Source organism: Pogona vitticeps, chromosome 4 (genome assembly GCF_051106095.1).
Source record: "Pogona vitticeps strain Pit_001003342236 chromosome 4, PviZW2.1, whole genome shotgun sequence".
NCBI classification, from domain to species: Eukaryota; Metazoa; Chordata; class Lepidosauria; order Squamata; family Agamidae; genus Pogona; species Pogona vitticeps.
The window spans coordinates 191,121,173-191,140,721 of NC_135786.1; the positions used below are offsets into that span (position 1 = coordinate 191,121,173).

A 19,549-nucleotide genomic window follows, 5' to 3' on the forward strand; every position below is an offset into this window, starting at 1 on the left:
ATACTGGGAACATATTTACTTGTAAAGCAGGAGGATTGTGATTGAATAATATGCACAGGAAAATACTCTGTCAAAGTTTCCTCCTGATGATATAGACAGGGTCAAAAGCCCCCAAATCATAATTCCTTGTCCCATGCATCACCCTTTTCAGATCTGTTCTGAAGTGTGCATGAATTTGATGGGTGTATGGAGGGCTGCAGGTGACAGTCCTAAAATATAAACAATAGTAATATGAAAAAATAATAATATTTTATATATATATATTTACACACACACACACACACACACACACACACACACACACACACCATGAGGAGAAGGAGAAAGTAGAAGAGGAAGAAATACCTTCTGTCTGTTTATGATTACCCCTGGAAAATGGCTGCATCTCACTCATTGTTGCTCATAGTCCTCTGCAGTCTAGTTTATATAAAAATAAAAATAAAAAGTTGGATTCAACCTAAGGTAATAATATTTCAGCCTCATTTAAATTAATAGGTTTTTTAAAAGTTCCATTGGTTCAATAGGACTAAAGCACACCTAATTTAATCTCAATGCAGTTGTGTAGATGTCCTTCAGTCTCGAGAGTAACTGAAGTAACAGTCTCAAGAGTTCAGAGCATGGTAACATGCTGTGAATAGAGGTCTTGGAACAGCTTCTAGTGTGGTTTGAGGAGGCCAATTTGAGAGTGACAATCCCTTCCACTGGAGATAAATACAATTTGTCCCCTGTCCAGCTCCCTGATTTTGCTGGTTTTGGGACTGCCTCTTTGCCTTGGCCTGCTGAACAAGTGTCTCTTCAAAATGAGAGAGGCCATGATGCGCCACCTGCCTCCAGGCTGAATGCTCAGATGTCAAGGTTTCCTATCTATTGAGGTCCATTCCTAAGGCCTTCAGCTCCCACTTGCAGATATCCTCGTATCACAGCTGTGATCTCTCTCTGGAGTGCTTTCCCTGCAATAATTCTTCATACAGGTGATCTTTTGGAAGTTTATTTAATATCCAGTTTATTTAAAACAAAAATATACGCATTATTTTTGGAACAATTCACATTCGTATTTTTTTCAAAAGGATTCATTATTTATAATTATTATGGCGAAGCTTCAAAGAACGTTTATGTATACCTAAAAGTTAAATGAACATGCTACCAGAGTTTTACTTTCACTTCTTCCTGCTGCCATTCTCAGTGCAAAGCAGCTTAACTTATAAAAGTGAGAACAGCTGTATGAAAAAGTATTCATAAAGTTACTATAATCTTTGGTCTATGTTTCTGCAAAAGTAGTTGATCTCAAAGATATAAGCCAAAATACAGTGGTGCCTCGACTTACTAATGGCCCTACCTACGAACATTTTGACTTACGAACAGCTCCGATTGCAAAATTTTGCTTCGACTTGCGAATGGAGCTTCGACTTACAAACAGAAAAAAGTGGGGAAGGCAGGGAAAGCAGGAAATTTGAACTTTCAGTTAACCCTTGGCCAGGGAAGAGGCTGCTTGTCTGCTAGCTCACTCGCTCCAGCGGTTAGAGAGTGTGGATACAGAGAGAGACTTCAGACTGCCTGGTACTGTACTGTACATACTGTATTTTTGGGATTTTTTAAAAAAATTAGATTTTTGGATTTTTGACTTTCTTTTTTAAAACAGAGAGACTGCTTGTTCTGGGTGAGTACACTGTATTTACTGTACAGGGGTTTTGCAGATTGGGTTTGGGCTAGGTGGGGGGTTATGTTTCTGTGCTCTGATGGGTCTTGCAGACCCTTTCTGCAAGGGTCTGTGCTGGCTGGTGTGCTTTAAAATGAATTTAATCTTTTGGTTTTAAAATCAGAAAATGTTTTGCAAGGGTCTGTGATGGCTGGTGTGCTCTAAAATGAAGTTTAGACTCAAGTCTCTCCCACCCCCCAATTGACTTCTCTCTCTCTCTCTCTCTATCTCTATGCTCCCCATGTGCTGGGTTTGGATTAAAATATATTTTGTTTAAAAGGTGCTTGGTTTGGTTTAAAAGGTGCTTGGTTTGGTTTAAAAGGTGTTTGGTTCAAAATGTGTTGGTATAAAATGTGTGGGTTTAGCATGTGTGGGTTTAAAATGTATTTTAAGGCTTCAAACTCTCCTCCCATTGTCTTGTCTCTGTGTCCCTTCTCTCTTTTTGTGCTTAAAAGCACAAACCTTGGTCTGTGTACCCCAGTGATTACCTTTCTTTCCTCTTTTCCCCATTGTTCCCTCCCTCCCTCCTTTCCTGCTCTTTTTTTAAACTAAGTCTTCTTAGATTTAAAAAATCTCCCCCTAGTGGTAGTGGACAGATTAACCAGTTTTGCATTAGTTCCTATTGGAACTAATACTTTGACTTACAACCGACACCTCTACATACAAACAAAAAACCGCTGGAATGGATTAATTGGGTTTCAGTGCATTTCAATGGGAAATGCTGGTTCGACTTACGAACATCTTCTGGGACGGATTTATTTTGTAAGTCGAGGCACCACTTTAGTTCTTTTGTTGGACTATTCAATCCAAATAGAATAGCAATGTTTAATGTCACAGAAATCTAAATTTGAATGAGAAGCATAGTTACAAAAAAAATTGTACTTGGCAAATTTGTTAAATTACTCAAAATTATAGCAATGCCACACTTGAGTGATGAACATTTTCTCATGAAATTATTCTCTTTACTTTGAGGAACTTTCTTGGAATCTGGGAACTGCATAACTGGAAGGGACCTCTATGGATCGCCAAGTACAGCCCATATCACAGAGGCCCATTGGAGAATTGAACTCCCAACCTCTGGCTCTGCTGCCAGATGCCTAAGCCACTGAGTTTTCCAGCTTTGCCTTGCCTTTTCCTTTAACCTGTACATTATGGTGTAGCCATCCGCGAATAGTAAACTTAGATTTGGACATTGAAGTAAATATGTTTAAGACTACAGTTTTTAAAAAGTCATTTAATACAGCTTCAAATACAAGACACATTGTGAATGCAGTAAATGACACCCAGTGAAAAAGAAAAGAAAATCATGAATACTTAGTTTCATCAGGTGTGTTACATGTAAATGCTTCTACATTCTATTTCATGCTTCATTAAATAAAACTAAATAGTCAGCAACACAAATACACAACATTTTAAATTACTCAGTACTTCAAACTACTCTAAAATATAGATTTAAAGACATTAAATTATAAAACTAACGTTTCAGAAAAACATGAGAATTCAGCACTACAAAATTCTTCATTAAGCACAAGGCATAATTTCAACAATATCTTGTAAACATTTTAACATTTTAAGAAATCCCATTGACAGTCAAATGTCATACAGAAATAATTATATTGGCTTGACTCCAGTTGGCAGTAAATCAGATCAACTCAACTGATTGCTGAATTGTGAGGCCAAATAATTTCAATTATTGATGGTTGTTGTGGGTTTTTCAGGCTCTTTGGGTGAGTTCTGAAGGTTGTTTCACCAGTCTCTGTGGCCGGCATCTTCAGAAGACTGGAGTCAGAACTCTGTGCTCTGGGTTCTGACCCCTGACCTCTGAAGATGCCGGCCACAGAGACTGGCAAAACATTAGGAGGAACAAGCTTCAGAACATGGCCAAAGAACCCGAAAAACCCACAACAGTCATCAGATCCCGGCCGTGAAAGCCTTCAAAAATACAATTTCAATTATTTTTAATTTTTTTATTAAATGTTAAACTACATTCCTTTTAGTCAATAGGTCTTTTTTAGTTAGTACTAACACCTGAATTCAGGTTATGATAACTCTGATCCACAGTTCAATTTTGATTAAAGAACTGGAAACAGTATCATATTATGAGTACTGCAATATTAAAGATTATAAAGAGTGTCACAAAATTTACAAAAAAATATCCTTTCTGGAGTTTGAAACTTTTGAAACATATTGTGCATATTTCAGTATTTGATTGTTAATTTTCTTTTGAATCCTCTCCCAATTAAACTATTTTAAAGCATCACAATGATATGTGATTTGTATAACATATGGTGCAATTATACTTAAACCAAGTTTCAAGTTGCCGTTACTAAGGCAACCAGTACATCCAAGAAAAAGTGAAACAAAGAAAAGTCACCTTGTTGCTTTCTTTCCATTAATATATATACATATTATCTGGTAAAATATTGATATTGGTCTACCCCATAAACACACAAAAATGAAAAAAAAAATAGAATGAGTCTCTTGTCTACAATTGATTTTTATTCTTGAGCTTCCATGATGTTTGAAATTAGATATGGCCACGAACCTCGGTTTGGAGGGTTGTACCGGGGCATAAGCATGGCACCACAGATGCAGCATGCTCCCTTCCCCAGTCTCCCTGACCAATTACCCATTCATATCAGTTGGAGTATGCTCCTTTCCTCCTCTTCACCTGTTCAACCAGTCTTTGGCAGAAGCATGGGCTTCCCTACCCTGCCTCCCTGGACAAGGGGGCAGGGCAGCAAACCTGAGCTCCTCCTGAGGACTGGTTGAACTGCTGAAGCAGAGAAGGAGAGGAGCACACTCCAGCTGGTGAATGAGGCACTGGCTGGGGAAGTTGGGGGAAAGAATGTGCATATGAATCAACATGAACCTCTGAACCAAGGTTCATACACATCTCTGTTTGAAATTATACATATTGAAAAGTTTAACTGAAATATGTAATCCAAGGACTTTCAGGTAACAGCTTTCCTTTTTAACAGGAAGCTAAGCCAGAGCAAGACCCTTTTCTAGGTCCAACCCTCATGTTTACAGGTGATATTTGACAACAACCTGAGAGAGGGCCTTCTTATTGGCTCTTGCAAGGTTATGGAATGCTCTCCTCCATGAATCTATGATTCAATGTTATGTTCTTACAATTTTAAATGTTTTTGATTATTATTTTAATATTTCCATGTTTTATAACTTCAGAATTTAAAGAAAATTTAAGCATTTACAGTAAAAATGTTGTTCAAATATGTACAGTGGTGCCCCGCATAGCGACGTTAATCCGTTCCAGGATTAACGTCGCTATCCAGAAATATCGCTATGTGGGGAGGAAAACCCCATAGGAATGCATTAAACTCCATTTAATGCGTTCCTACTGGGGAAAAACTCACCGCTATGCGGGAAATCCTCCATCCGGCCACCATTTTCGCTGCCCCGTAAGCGAGGAATCTGGGCCAAAACACAGTGGGGGGCCATTTTGCCAGCTTCCCTGCTCTATACCCGTTAAGCAAGGCACCACTGTACTATGCAATGCTGCTACTGAGGAACCAGCTTTCACTCTTTCTTTTACATCCTGGTCAGAGGCAGTAGTAAGTTCTCTGCTGTTTAAGCCTGCTTTTTTATATATATATAATTGGGACTGTACAGAAATCTTGAAGATCATTAAATGTTCATTGGCTAAATAAAAGCAGAATGAGTCACACATTCACACACATTCTTTTTGTTACAGGGCAATGAAATGTTTTACCTCTTAAAATCCTTTTGAAACCTTAATAGTTTCTTTTTATAGCAGCAAAGCTTCTGTGAGGCAAAACCTGAAGTTACCTGTTCACTCCACTTTTGTTATTTAACTGTAATGAAAAAAAAATTCAATCAACTCGCAAGATTTTAAAGAAGCAGATAATTTTATGTAGTATGGTACATAATAGGAGAGGTCAATGAGGAAACACAATACCTGATGAGGGAGGCTTTTCGTTTGGTATCAGAGAGCTCTTCTATGTTCTTCTAGTTTACTTTTGTCATTATTTTCACCATAACCTAGTTAACGTATATTCACGTAAGATGTGTACCTAGGGCAGAAGGGACCTCCATTATAGTGGACAAAGGATTACACAGGGTCAGTAATCTATCGCTTGCACACACATAGAAATATCAATTTGTTTAAAAATGAATTAGGTGGTTCTCCAGCATAGTTTTTCAACATGCAGTTCTTATTAAATGATCTCCCACTGCATACCATTGCAGTGGTGCCTTGACTTACGAACTTAATCTGTCCCAGAAGATGTACGTAAGTCAAAACATTCGTACGTCAAATCAGTATTTCCCATAAGAATGCATTGAAACCCAATTGTGACGTTCAACCTCGTGGCCTGATTTGTCTCCCCAAACACAGAGCACACAAAGGCAAACCAAAAGCCTTGTGACACGCTGCCACCAGTTGATCTCTTAATCAACTTAAATTCCTTAGCAAAGACGAAGGTCCATTCAGTACTGACGTTTTAATAGAACAGGTGTATTGATTACTGTTGGTTTCTGGAAAAATTCATAAGCGCAGTCTTCAAATTTCATCAAACTTCAACATTAACCTTCTATGATTATTGTCACAATTTACACTCAGACTACAGTGGTGCCCCTCATGACAACAACCCCGCTAAACGACGAAATTGCAGGATGATGACTTTTTGCGATTGCTATAGCGATTCGCAAAACAGGCATTTCAATGGGGGAAATTCCGCTTCACGACGATTTGGTCCGTGCTTCACAGACCATTTATTCACACCACGACGATCTTTACAGCTGATCGTTGGCTTCGCAAAATGGCTTTCCGCTGTTTTCTGGACCCATGCTTCAGAAGACAGCGATTAAAAGTAGGTGATAGGCGCTCGCAAAATGGCTGCCCTATGGAGGATCTTCGCTGGACGACGAGGTATTTTCCCCATTGGAACGCAGTTTTCAATGCATTCCAATGGGGAAACTGTTTTCGCATGACGACAATTTCGCTGTACAGCAATTTCAGGGGAACAAATTATCGTCATCATGCGGGGCACCACTGTAATCACTCTTCAGACCTCTCCTTCTCTATCTGATTCCTAACACAGACTGATTCAACCCAACTTAAGTGACTTAACTCCTCTCAGGTTCCGCCTTTTAACATCTCTCTCAGCCCTGCCTCTTAACCACATTAACATATACCATGAATCATTCATAACTTACAATGCATATCATAGGGTGTTCACCACACACCTCCCCCCTTAAATATGTTTGCTTAGGAGGGAAAACATGTTTTCCATCCAAAACAAACATGCATCATTGCATAAAAACTCTACTTACCCTCTGGCAACAGTCTGCACGCAATAACAATATTTATTATAATAATCACAATATCTTATCACTCTAAACATTCCAATACAGTTCAATTACAGACATTACCTTTTGATTCATACTTATAACATTTAATATTACAATCCTACAGAAATATAACATAATCACAAAAAATTTACATAGATAATTAAACGGTTACTCCAAAGTCCATTCAGGTTTCTTTTAAAAGTCCTTGAATCATTCTCCACATCTCAGTTCATCAATATTCAATTTTTCATCACCATACACAAAAAGAACATTTATTATACATTACCAATTTTGTTTATCCCCTGATCAGTCATTTGGCTTTCGGGGCAAGGTATCAGCATCCACGATCTGAGTCCCTTTTACGCTGTGGATTAAAAATTCCAAGTCTTTCATGTTCCTGTTGTCATCTGCTTGGCACAGCACCTCTCCAAGTCCAATGCTTGATACCTCCATAAAGATGGTGAACTCCTGGCTGTAGTCAGGTGCGCTGTGGACTGATCCGGTCGTTGCTGCCTCCTTCAGCTGGTCACATGACTGCTGCCATTCAGGGATCTCTCTGATGATCTCTGGCTCCTTCTTCAGTGTTCTCTTCGGTCAACTAGCAGTCATCGGCCCTCGGATTTCCACTGGAGGTCCTCGGCTTGCCATTTCCCAGTGAAGCCTGCTCTCTTTCTGCCACAGGGCTTTACTTTCTCAGTTCCCTCTCCTCCTCCTGAACATCTCTGGATGCATCCTTCTTTAAGATGTCAGGGCTTACGTCTTCCTCCTCACTCACAAATTCACCCACAGGTACTTTTATTGCAAAGTTTTCCCTATATGGGGAACCACTATCACGGTCATTTTAAAATTCTCAGGAGCGTTTCTTTTAAGTGCAATCTCAAACGACTGGTTTGTCTTAGATGCACTGAGCTTGTTATCTGATTCTATTTCTTTGTTCATTGATAAGTTAGGTAGGGGTTTGCCTTGCAAGGTTTTAAGGTCTATTTCAGCTGCAAAGCTACTAGACTCTCTAGCCCTCCAGTGCTGGTGCAACACATCTATAGGTTCCGACCCTGCCAAAAATAATTTGCTCCCCTCTATAGATCTCAGATCCACTACTTGGTCCTCAGGGCAGGATGCTCTTTCCTGGGTATCAAACAAGCATTTCTTCTTTCCAGGAGTACTTCCCAAGCTTGGCTCTGCCACTTCTAAGGACATTTCCCTATATAAAAGATCTTTATCCAGGCAAAATCTCTCAGGACATTCAGGAGACAATAAAGTAGGTAAACTGGCAGTTTCAAAGCAACCCACCAAGCTAGTGTCTTCCTTCTGCTTCTGGGCAAAACTATTTTTATTGGGTTTCTTTAAAAGCACGAGATCAGCTTCTGAACAATTATTAAGCTGGCTACCCAAGGAACTTTCTCCCTCCAGGTTTCCCTCTGCCACAGTATCCATTTCTACTGCAGTGGGTGATTTCTGGCCCCCTTGTGAGTGTGTTCGTGCAAAAGCACTCTTAACATGCTCTGTCAAGTCCCAACTGATTAGGAAAGCAGCCGGTATTTCCTCCCTATGTTTCCCAGGGACAATTAGTTGTTGGTGGGGTCCTACCCCTCTACAAGGTGCCTTTACACCTTCTCTATATGTCAGGTCTTTATCAATTATAGACCTCTCTGGGTGTTCAGGTGTCAGTGAAATGGGATTCTCTTTAGATTTTCTAATACCATCATTTAAAGTACTATCTTCCTTCTGTTCATCAATACAGGAAGTATCATTAGGGTTTTTCAATATGACCTCTTCAGCCATTTCTCTGAGGTTTTCCCTCTAAACTGGGGCATCCCTGGTTTGATTCAGAGATTAGGGGTTCCATTATTCCCTCGGGGATTGTTAACTGCTCTCCCAGGGCACATTACCCCAAAAGCATTCTGCACATGCTTAGTTAGATCTAGCCTGATTAAACAAGGTGCTGGAATTTGATCAGAAATTGGCACACCCCAAATTACAACCCAATCTCTATAGTTTATCTTTACTTTAGCCACAGGTAAAATCACTGGAGTAGAACTTATTCCCTTAATTGTAACAGTTTGGTTTGGAAGTATTTGTTCTTTAGGAACCACATCAGGATGACACAGGGTTATGTTGGAGCAGGTATCAACAACTCCCACATAAGACTTCTCATTAATAAGAATCCTCTCACCAGGGTTCTGTACTAAAATATCTTCTATCTTTACAAGAAAACACTTTTTTAAAACAAAGGGTAACAGGAAGGAAAAAAGGATTGAGGTCAAAGGGAAGAGGAGAAACAATGACATACTAATATCCATTCTATACATATTGCCATGTCAAAATTCCAAATTGCTCTTTTTACTATTTTCTGCCTTCCAGATTTAAGTTCTCATTTTAATGCATGTTCTTCAAGTGATGTCTAATGACTCAAATCATTTGTAGAATAAGTCCCATCTTTCAGTTGCCTTTTGTCCAGGACAGTCCTTCATCACTTCTGATAAAATGTCCATTTCCACTGTTTCCTGTATCTTCTCTATAAGATCTTCTTGTTTCAGTACCGTTGGACTTTTCCAATTTTTGGCATAAAGAATTCTAGCTGCAGTGACTATGTATGTAACTATATACTTCTTTGCCTTATCTATATTATGAGGTATCATATTCAATAAAAATAGTTCTGGTGTTAATGGAACCTTACAAAGCAATATTTGTTGCAGCACAGCATGTACTCTTTTCCAATATTGTTTCGCTACTCTACATGACGACCACATATGATAATAGCTTCCCACATGTGCTTCACATTTCCAACACACATTTGATACATCTATATACATCTTCGACAATTTTTCTGGAGTCATATGCCACCTGTAAAACATCTTATATATATTCTCTTTAAAATTAACCAATCTTGTAAGCTTTATATTATTTTGCCATACAGTATTTTCAACCATTGATCAATCTCAATATTATGTCCTATGTTTTGTGCCCACTTAACCATACATTCTTTAACCATTTCATCTTGCATTTTGATTTCTAACAGATAATTATACATTTTCTTAACTATTTTATCTTTTGAACCTAATAAAAGCTTATCAAATGTCGTTTGTTCTGAGTAAAAACCTTCTATTTTGTCTTTTGCATATCTAGATTCCAGCTGTGCTCTGGATCACCAGTCTATGTAAATATTCTGGCTTTACAAGAAAATACTGAATGACCCTGGCTAATGGCAGATTAGAATTTTCTGCCAGTTGCCATGGGGACAGAACCACCATTGTTACAACTTCCTTCAGTGGCTTCCATAGGTTTTAAACAGTATACTTTTTGGTCTGATTATCATCTTTTCCATTTTTATTTTGTTTTTTATATAATGTGATTGAATATGTTCAAATTCATAACAGTTATAGCACTGTCTATAAGTCCTTCGCTCACACTGAGGTGATCTGTTAAACTTTTCCTTAGAGTTCATTCGCTTCGGTGGACTAGGCCTTGGCAACTCAGGTGAGGTGCTACTCTGGCCTTCTTTCCCTGATGTGTTTCTGAGGTAATTTTTATTGAAAGGTCTCTTAGTGTTGTCCCAGTTTGGTCTGTTAAATTTTACCTCAGAGAACTTGGGGTTTCGAATCTCACTTATGAAATCCGCCGTTTCACCTGCTTCTGATATATTTTTAGGATTTTTGTCTTTAACTAACACAATTCCCCAGGCAAAATAGAATAAAATTGTTCTAACCCTATCACATTTTTTCATTTGTTCTAGAGAAGTGACTTTTTCACGTTCCATCTATTTGTCCAGCTGAGAATAAGATTCTTCAGGCTTTTTGGTAAGGGAATGAAATTTTCTTTTCAGGTGTTCTGCATTCATGCCAAATCATGAATATACCATTTTTCTATAGGCTTCAAAATCTCTAGCTTGCTCTAGAGGCATCTGAGAATACAGTTCAGCTAAATCCCCACTTATTTGTGATCTCAGAATTATCATCCTTTCATCATCCTTGATATCAAAGTCCCAACACGCTCTCTCAAATGAAATTAGGAAAGATTCAGGGCAATATCCTTTCTTATATTGGGGAAATTTCTTTAGGTCAATTTTTGACAGATTCCCCTCGCTAGTGTTGTTATTATTGCTATTATTGTTTTGAGAAGCAATTTCCAATCTTTTCATATCTACAGTTAACCCTTGACTTACAAACAGCCCTAGTTACAAACATTTTGACTTACAAACCGCTCTGATAGAAAAATATTGACTCAGCTTGCAAACTTAGATTCGAGTTACAAACAGGGGGAGAGAGTTTGGAGGCTAAAACACATTTTGAACCCACACATGCTAAATCCACACATTTTAAACCCACACATTTTAGAACAACACATTTTAAACCAAGCACCTTTTAAACCAGGGGTCTCAAACATGTGGCCTGGGGGCCATTTGCGGCCTGCTGGATGATAGTTTCAGACCCCTGCCTTGCCTGCCTCTCCAAAGTACCCCCGCATCCTCTGCTGTAAAGAGTAAATAAAAGTGCCTCACTTCGCTCAGTGGCTCTCTCCTGAGACAGCACCTCTTGCACCCTCCATTCGGAACTGCAGCCTGCCAGCCAGCCCACCTGTCTGCCAGCTGGCAGGCTGCAGTTCCGGATGGAGGGTGCAAGAGGTGCTGTCTTAGAGGAGATCCAGGAAGTGAGGCATGCTGCCGGTCCTTTTCCTCAAGCACCCAAGCACCCGCCGAGTGATGCATGAGAGTGGAGCTCGCTCCCGGTCCGTCCTCAAAGACTGCCTCCAAGCAGCCAACATCAGCTGCCGCTGCTGCCACCTTTTCCAGGGAAGCGGCTCTCTAGCTCTCTTTTTCTCTCGGCACCCCTAGCACCAGCCCGGCCAGTGGCTGCCTCAGCACCCGGCGGTGCTTCCTCCTCCTCCTCTTAGTCCTGCTTCAGCCACCTTAGCTCTGGAGGCTGCCTGGGCTCATCTCGCAAGTTTGCTCCCCTGTTGTGGTGGGGGTAGCTGCTGCTGCTGAGTGTGCCTTTTTTTGAGGGGGCCTTCAGAGGAAGTTTGCTGGACCTCCGTGTGTGTGTGTATGTTTGTGTGCATGTGTGTGCACCTGTGGGGAGGCTGCCCTGTTATGTTTAATTTTCAGGTACCGATGGAGGCTTTTCTCCTTTGGCAAGGCGATTCTGTGAAGGTTTTTTAAAAAAATTATGCCATGCCCTTCCCCCACTAGGTGGTCGCTGGGGCTCCTCCCTTCTCTGCTTCTTCATCCTGCTGGTGGTGGTGGTGGTGGTAATGAAGAAGGAGCCGGAGGAGGTCGTGGCCGGTGGCCCTCCTCCTCCTCCTGGGAGCCCCAGCCAGGCTAAGGAAACTCCTGGGCAGCTTCCTCAGGCCCTTGCTCCACTTGGCGGAAAATTTGATGCGGCCCAGCCTCACCCAGCCTCTGCCTGCAGCAGCCCCCAGGTAAAATGAGTTTGAGACCCCTGTTTTAAACAAAACACATTTTATACCAAACCAAGCATCTTTTAAACCCATCCACCAACACCTTTTAAAACAAAAGAGAGGTCACTTAGCTTTAGAGCCAAACAGCCAGACAGACCTTTGCAAAAAGTTTTCTGATTTTAAAACCAAAAGACTAAAATGCATTTTAGAGGCCAACAGCCAGCCAGACCTTAGCAAACAGTTTTCTGATTTTAAAACCTCTGTCCGTTCAATGGATTTAAATGGGGAAAACAAAAAATCACCAAAAATTAACGAAGACTCAGAACAAAGCCAAAATAAGTTTGCACATGTTTCACAAGGTGCGCTACCGAATCCAAGCATTTAAAACAGGTTTTAAACATTTTAAGACACTTAAAAATGAGCGAAAACGGAGATCGGAAAGCCATTCAAAAGCATTGCAGCCGGCTGCAATGCTTTTGAATGGCTTTCCGTTGGGGGAAATATTGTTTCACTTAGTGATGTTTCCTATGGCGATTTTCGCTTAAGGATGGTAATCCGTTCCCATTGGAACGGATTAACCGGTTTTCAATGCATTCCTATGGGAAATGGTGTTTTGCTTAACGATGTTTTTCCATAGCGATGTTTTTTTTGGAAGCAATTCACATCGTTAAGCGAGGCACCACTGTAACTGCAAAAGATTGTGCCCAGTGTGTTAACATCAAAGAGGGATAAACAAATACCTACCCTTCTTTTCTTCCTTATGGGAGGAGGAGGGCACTGACCATTTCCCATCACTGTTATATCATTCTCAGTACTGTATTAAAAAATGAAGTACAGTGGTACCTCGCTAGACGATGACCCTGCTGTACGACGAATCCGTAGGACAGTGACTTTTTGCAATCGCTATAGCGATTCGCAAAACAGTCATTCCTATGGGGAAATTCTGCTGGACGTCGATTAGGTCCATGCTTCATGAACCATTTGTTCGCAAGACGATTTTTCCGGCTCCGCAAAACAGCTGCCCTGTGTTTTTAGACCCATGCTTTGCAGGGCAGCCATTTTAACAGCTGATTGGCGCTCTGAAAATGGCTTCCCCTATGGGCGATCTTCACTGGACGATGAGGTAATTTCCCCATTGGATCGCATTAAACGAGTTTCAATGCATTCCAATGGGGAAAGGCTTTTCGCATGACAGCGATTTCGCTTAACAGTGATTTTCCCAGAACGGATTATCGTCATCATGCGGGGCACCACTGTATTTGTAAAGGAGTGGTTCCTACTCATACATAGGTTCTACACACAAGCATGATCCCTGGGTTTCCATGATTCACCTCACATGCAGAACATACACATAATCAGAAACTGCTTATCTGCCAGTGGCATTCCTTTTCATAGGAGGAAGCTGACAATGGAGAAGAGAAGGGCTAAGATGAGTAAAAGCAGAATAATTAACAGCTGCATAGAACATAGGTGTGAGGTGAATTTGGGTTCTAAGAGGATACCAGGAGTCCCCAAGGCCAAAGAGGAATACAAAATTACATGCACCGTTCAACTGTCCTCTAGTTAGTTTCAGGCATATAGTGTATAAAGAGAATGTGATGCTCAAGTCTCCCTAAGGAGCGTATGGCATTCGTGCAGGGAGTTCCAGAGGCCACAAATCTACCACTTTGTACTGAGGTAAGTCCTCAAGCCTCAGCAGTGCATAGTATATGTGCCTGACCATTAAAGAACACTTTATTTTACTTAGTACTTCAACATAGGCTTTGTGAGTCCTTAGAACTCACAACAGCTCATTTAAATAGGACTTCTCTATGGTAGCTAATCAATGACCTTTTCCACTCTTCTGGATTTAGCCAAACCTTGCTGGTCCAAGAGACTAGTCCTCAATTAGGATTTTTATGATTATTTTGTATTCATAAAATATAATTTCATAGAAACTGTTTCCTTAAGCGTAGCATAAAGACACGTTCAAAGGTCACAAAAGTTAAATAAAACAACTACTTCCCATTAAAATAATAAACACTAAAAAGCTGAACTAAGGTGGGCTAGTCCCACCTCCTTCTTTCTTACTACATTCTGTACCATCCAGCTCCATAACACGATCCATCTTTAACTTCTCTTAGGAAAAAAGTTCTCTTTCACATGGTCCATTGTTCATTTTCTCCATTTCTCAGACCTCCTTCTTCATGGCTGTAAACCAATTAACGCAAAGAGGCATAACTGCTCACTCCGCCTCCAATTCTCATGGAGATGCCAGCGTGTTATCTCCATTCCAATTAGACAGGAATTTGTTGGGTCTTTGCACTATATAATAACCCTCTTCGACCTTGCACTCTTATCAGGATTCACTGTGTACCAGCCTGACTGTAAATTAGGAAAAACAGCCTCTACCACATTCCCATGTCTTCATTTTGAAACCTAACTGAATCCATTTTCTCTTATTCTCAGTGACTACAAGTCCCACTGTCCTTCAATATCATCACAGAGAAGATAGCACTGAAACATTATTTCTGATTCTGAAACTCTGCTTCCCTGTACTACAGTATCCTTCCATGGAACACAAAAGGAAAAATGTTGGAAAAATTAACAGAAGATGCCAGATCATTTAAAAGGATTAAAGATTGACTTATTTCTTGGGGGTGGGGGAATCCCACATTCCCCACAGAAATAAACAGATGCTTACAATATAGAATGCATCAAATAATGTAAAGATGATTTTTTTGTTGTTGCTATAAATGGATAAGCTAAAATTCTCCTGTATTTCCGTGGGACCTAAAGGCTAACAGTTACAGCCAGAGACTATTTGCATGGAAATAACACTAGAGTCAGCATTTTATAAGAAACACTTAGAATTGCAGCCTATATATTTATTTCCTGTTAGAACTGTGTTACACATGTTCTCAAACTTATTGTGGTGATCCCCTCTGAAGCCCCTATTCCCTCTTGTCTTCACAAGGTTCTCACTCTTCTTCCTTCTTCACTGCCACCAGGTATTGCTGCTTCAATACCATTCAATCAAGGAGACACGTGTGCTTTTAAAACTTAAGTTATTTATTTGATCAGGGAAGTTCATATAGGATTATTACTCCATAGGTAAATCACAGGTTGCTAATCACTTGCATCTAAGTCAATCCTACTTTAACTTTAAAACTCTATCAACTCTCTGTTACATTCAGTGTTCTTACAGGCCTTTAACTCACTCTAAGTTTACTTTTAAGTTTCACACTGTCTCTCACTCACCGAATCTCCCTCCAAACACCATAAACCAGCCTTTATATCCAGCCCCCTCCCCCCTTGGCTCCACCTTCCGTCCTCTCATTTGCTCCTACTCCACTGTTCAGCTGTGACGGACAGGTGAGGGCACGCTGTTTGCTACACTTACATTTGTTCATGTTAACACCAATGGAGAAGCAAGGAAGAAGCACCTGTTGGGCAGAGTTGCCAAGTAGGAGAGGCGCCCCATTTCCCCTGACGTCTTCTACAAACTTCACCAGATCCATTCCACCAGATCCATTCCACCATTAGCAGGGTCATGTCTGATGACAGAATCAAGCTGAAGTGGAAGTGCGCTAGTGGTTGGAAGGGCATTTGCCAGAGAGAACCAACAATAATGAATCGCTACCTGCTGTTTTACCCCCAGCAACTTAAGTTCTCCACATCCCTGCACTATAAAAAGTGTGAGGCCATGGGGTCATGGTCACAGTATTGAACTAGGATTTGGAAGTGTTGGGTTCTAAATGCTACTCAGCTATGAAACTCAATAGCTGATCTTGGGCCTCTTAGTCACAATCTTTCAGCCTGACTTAGCTCACCGATTCTTGTGAAGATAAAATAGGAAGGAGATAGTGAGAAGAAAATGGTAATGATGCACAGATATGAAATTCCTAACACACCGTTATTTTTACCCTTTACCAAAACCTTCTGCCATTCCCTTAACCCTAGTAGCACTGGTACCACTGTTTATTCTATAACAATAACAATAACAATAACAATAACAACAATGTGAGGGTTCGCTTTTCTTCACCTCCTCCCCCGTACCAAATAAACTCGGAGACTCTTTTAAACAATTTGTCTTCATTTATTAAAGGGGGTAAGGGTATAGAAGTGTCCATCAAGTTTGCACAAAACTTCTCCTGGTCAAACAACGGTTCTCTCAGGGGTGTCCAATCTTCAACAAAAGGGTTACTGGTCCTCATCGCCCCTAGACCTGGTGGTCTTGGTGAGGTATCTTCAGGTACGAGGTCGTCTCCTTCCCTCGTCAGAAGTGGGGTTGTTTCCTCATGCCCTGTGTATCCCCAGGGTACGTGGTCCTCCCCCTTGGTGTAGCCTCAGGGTCCGGGTAGGCACCCAGTTTCCTCAGCTCCTCCAAAAGCCATTGGCGCTTTTCCTCTCTCTCTCTCTCTTTCTACCCGTCTCTTTTCCTCAGCTAACTTCCGACGCCACTCACGGGTTTCTCTTTCTCCCCAGTAAGAGGGTCGTATGGACATTTCCCTTCTTCTCTTCTCCTCAGCCTCTTTATGGGTGAGACGCACCGTCTCCCATTTACCCGTCCAGGGGTCTTGGATCGACACCCATTCCCATCCGTCTTCCCCTCTGTCTCTCCCCCGACTGACTTCCCCCACCGCTCCCTCTTCTGGTTCCTTCCTCTCTTTTCCCGCCCAAAATGCAGGAGTCTGGGTGGCTACACTTAACCCTTTCAGCTCCCGGGTTAGATCCTCAGTATCCACGGCCTGATGGAGCATCCGTGGAGGGAACGGTCTGGGAGCAGTTTGTGTACCCGCGGTTGCCTTAGGGCGAGACGGCACTCCTAACATCACCTCGCGACCCGGGGCTCGGGTATTACAAACAACAACAATAATAACAATAGCAACAATAGCAACAATAATAACAATAATAACAATAACAATAACAACAACAACAACAACAACAACAACAACAACAACAACAACAACAACAACAACAACAACAACAACAACAATAATAATAATAATAATAATAATAATAATAATAATAATAATAATAATAATAATAATAATAATAATAATAATAATAATAATAATAATAATAATAAATAAGTAAGTAAGTAAGTAAGTAAGTAAATAAATATTTTTTAAAAGACAAAATGGGAAGGAGGAGACCTACGTACTCAGCCTTGATCTCACTGGAAGCAGTTGGGATATAAATAGAACAAGTGTAACAAAATAGGATTGTGAGGTAAACACTGGGCTGCCAAGCCCATATTTCCCTTGTAATATATGTACAATCTGAACAGCCTGAGTGATACTGCTACCAATTTTACTTGCTACTATTCAAATTATTGCTTTCTGAGTTTAGTAACTTGGTTTATGAACCATAAAATGTTCATTACTAACATCCTTTGTTCCAGGGCAACGACAGATGAAGGGCAGATGCAGTTCCTGCCCCTACCTCAGTGCCCCACAAATGACCCAAGACGGCTGTTGAAGTTAGGCTGATTACTGCCAATCAGGTACAAAGCCCTGTCCATTTACATGGAATTTCCCCATCCATCAAGGTTAATAGCAAATAAAAAAATAAAATTCGTAATCTTATGAAACTTCCAATTCCTGGTCACTACAAGAATCTGAGTTCATAAACCTTAGCTTTTATAGACAGAAGCATACAGTCACTTTAAAAATGATTAATGGGGGGGGGGGAGTCAACTTGTGTATCATATGAAGGCTCAATGTGCTAGAAATTATGCAACTAAACTGAAATACTAACAAAGAAAACAAATGTCTCTGCCCATAAACAAAATAAGAGAATTGTACATACACTGGAGTCAGTATTAAGTCAAAACTTCAAACTAGACAGCAAGAAAGCAGACATGCACACACAGCTGACTCACAGACCAAACAGATGCTATTATAATTACAATAAGAATTATCAGGCAAGCAAAGACAGGGAAGTTCTCCTATACATCCTGATGCATATCTGCGTGAAAAGGCACTTAAAGGTTTGAGAAAGGCAATCAACACACAAGAATATATGAGAAATAATGAGAACAATGAAGAGCAATTTGTAGAGAGGAGAAACAAAACTGTAATTGTATACCACTTTCCTGTTTATATGCAATAAATATTTCTTCTGAGAAGGGATTGTGGTTTTGGTACCAAAGGAGAACATAACTAAAAACTCTGCTCATTTAAAATGGAGGGAGAGACAGAATTCTTAAGGCATCAAACAGTACTTCAGTCAGTGCTATGATATGCAAATCCCTAGAATATCTGAATATAGAAACCAACTGTATTTGATTATGGAAATACCTTGCTACGATATTCATTTCTGTTTTGTAGTCATGCTAATAAAAAGCCCCTTCCTTCCTTGTAAACAGTGACCACATGGCTTGGACCAAAGAAATTTTCCTGTCCCATATATAGTCACCCTGTTCCAGGCAGTTCAATTGCCTCCCTCCCCTGAGAAACTGCCCACCTCACAATTTCAGGGGTGCAAATTTGCAATGGCTGCCACACGACAATTGACCCATAGCAATTCCATGGAAAGCAACACCAGCCCTTCATCTCCGTCCCTGTAATGCCAGCCCTTCTTACCCCATGCTGAAATTCACCAGCTGCTATGTGACTTCTGGTCTCAGCTAACTGCCTCACATTCCTTTTAGCTGTTGTTGTTCTTGTCTCCAGGGCAACAGTGACTTCCACAAAGAAATGTCTCCTATCCTCTCACTTTGTGAGGGCCTTGAGAAACCTCTTTTTTCATCATATCCTGAGATTTACCAAAATGCTGAACTCTAAAGGATTTGTTCAAAATTCGGGGGAACTAGCAGTAGGACTAGCTAGTAAGTAGTCAAGTATACCAGAGTGAAATTCTGAGGAAGAAAAAGTTGATTTTGTGGAAGAAAAATATTAGCCATGGAAAGGACTTGAAACCAGGCCTATAAAACAATGGCTTTGATTAGAAAAGATAATGAATCACTGACACTGCCTGTCCCAAAAATGCAGACCCAGACTAGCACTGGGTACAGCAATGTAAAGATAAGTCCAGTATTATGAAAGACGAATTGTGATAAACATGGCTGCCCCAACTAACTGTAAACAAAGACACTTCCAGTCTCTCTTGAGGAAATGAACAAAAGAAGTGGCATACAGT

General features: G+C 40.5%; 1 protein-coding gene across 1 annotated transcript in view; it reads right to left on the reverse strand.

Annotated features, from left to right (window-relative positions):
* Positions 1–19,549, reverse strand: part of CCDC178 (coiled-coil domain containing 178) — a 196,931-nt gene that overhangs the window by 164,149 nt on the left and 13,233 nt on the right. The window contains exons 2-4 of the mRNA XM_078393698.1: positions 5,637–5,751; positions 5,430–5,532; positions 346–417 (exon numbers count right to left, since the gene is read on the reverse strand). Of these exons, the coding sequence (XP_078249824.1) occupies positions 346–394 (49 nt within the window). The 5' untranslated portion in view covers positions 395–417; positions 5,430–5,532; positions 5,637–5,751. The remainder of the gene's footprint in view (positions 1–345; positions 418–5,429; positions 5,533–5,636; positions 5,752–19,549) is intronic.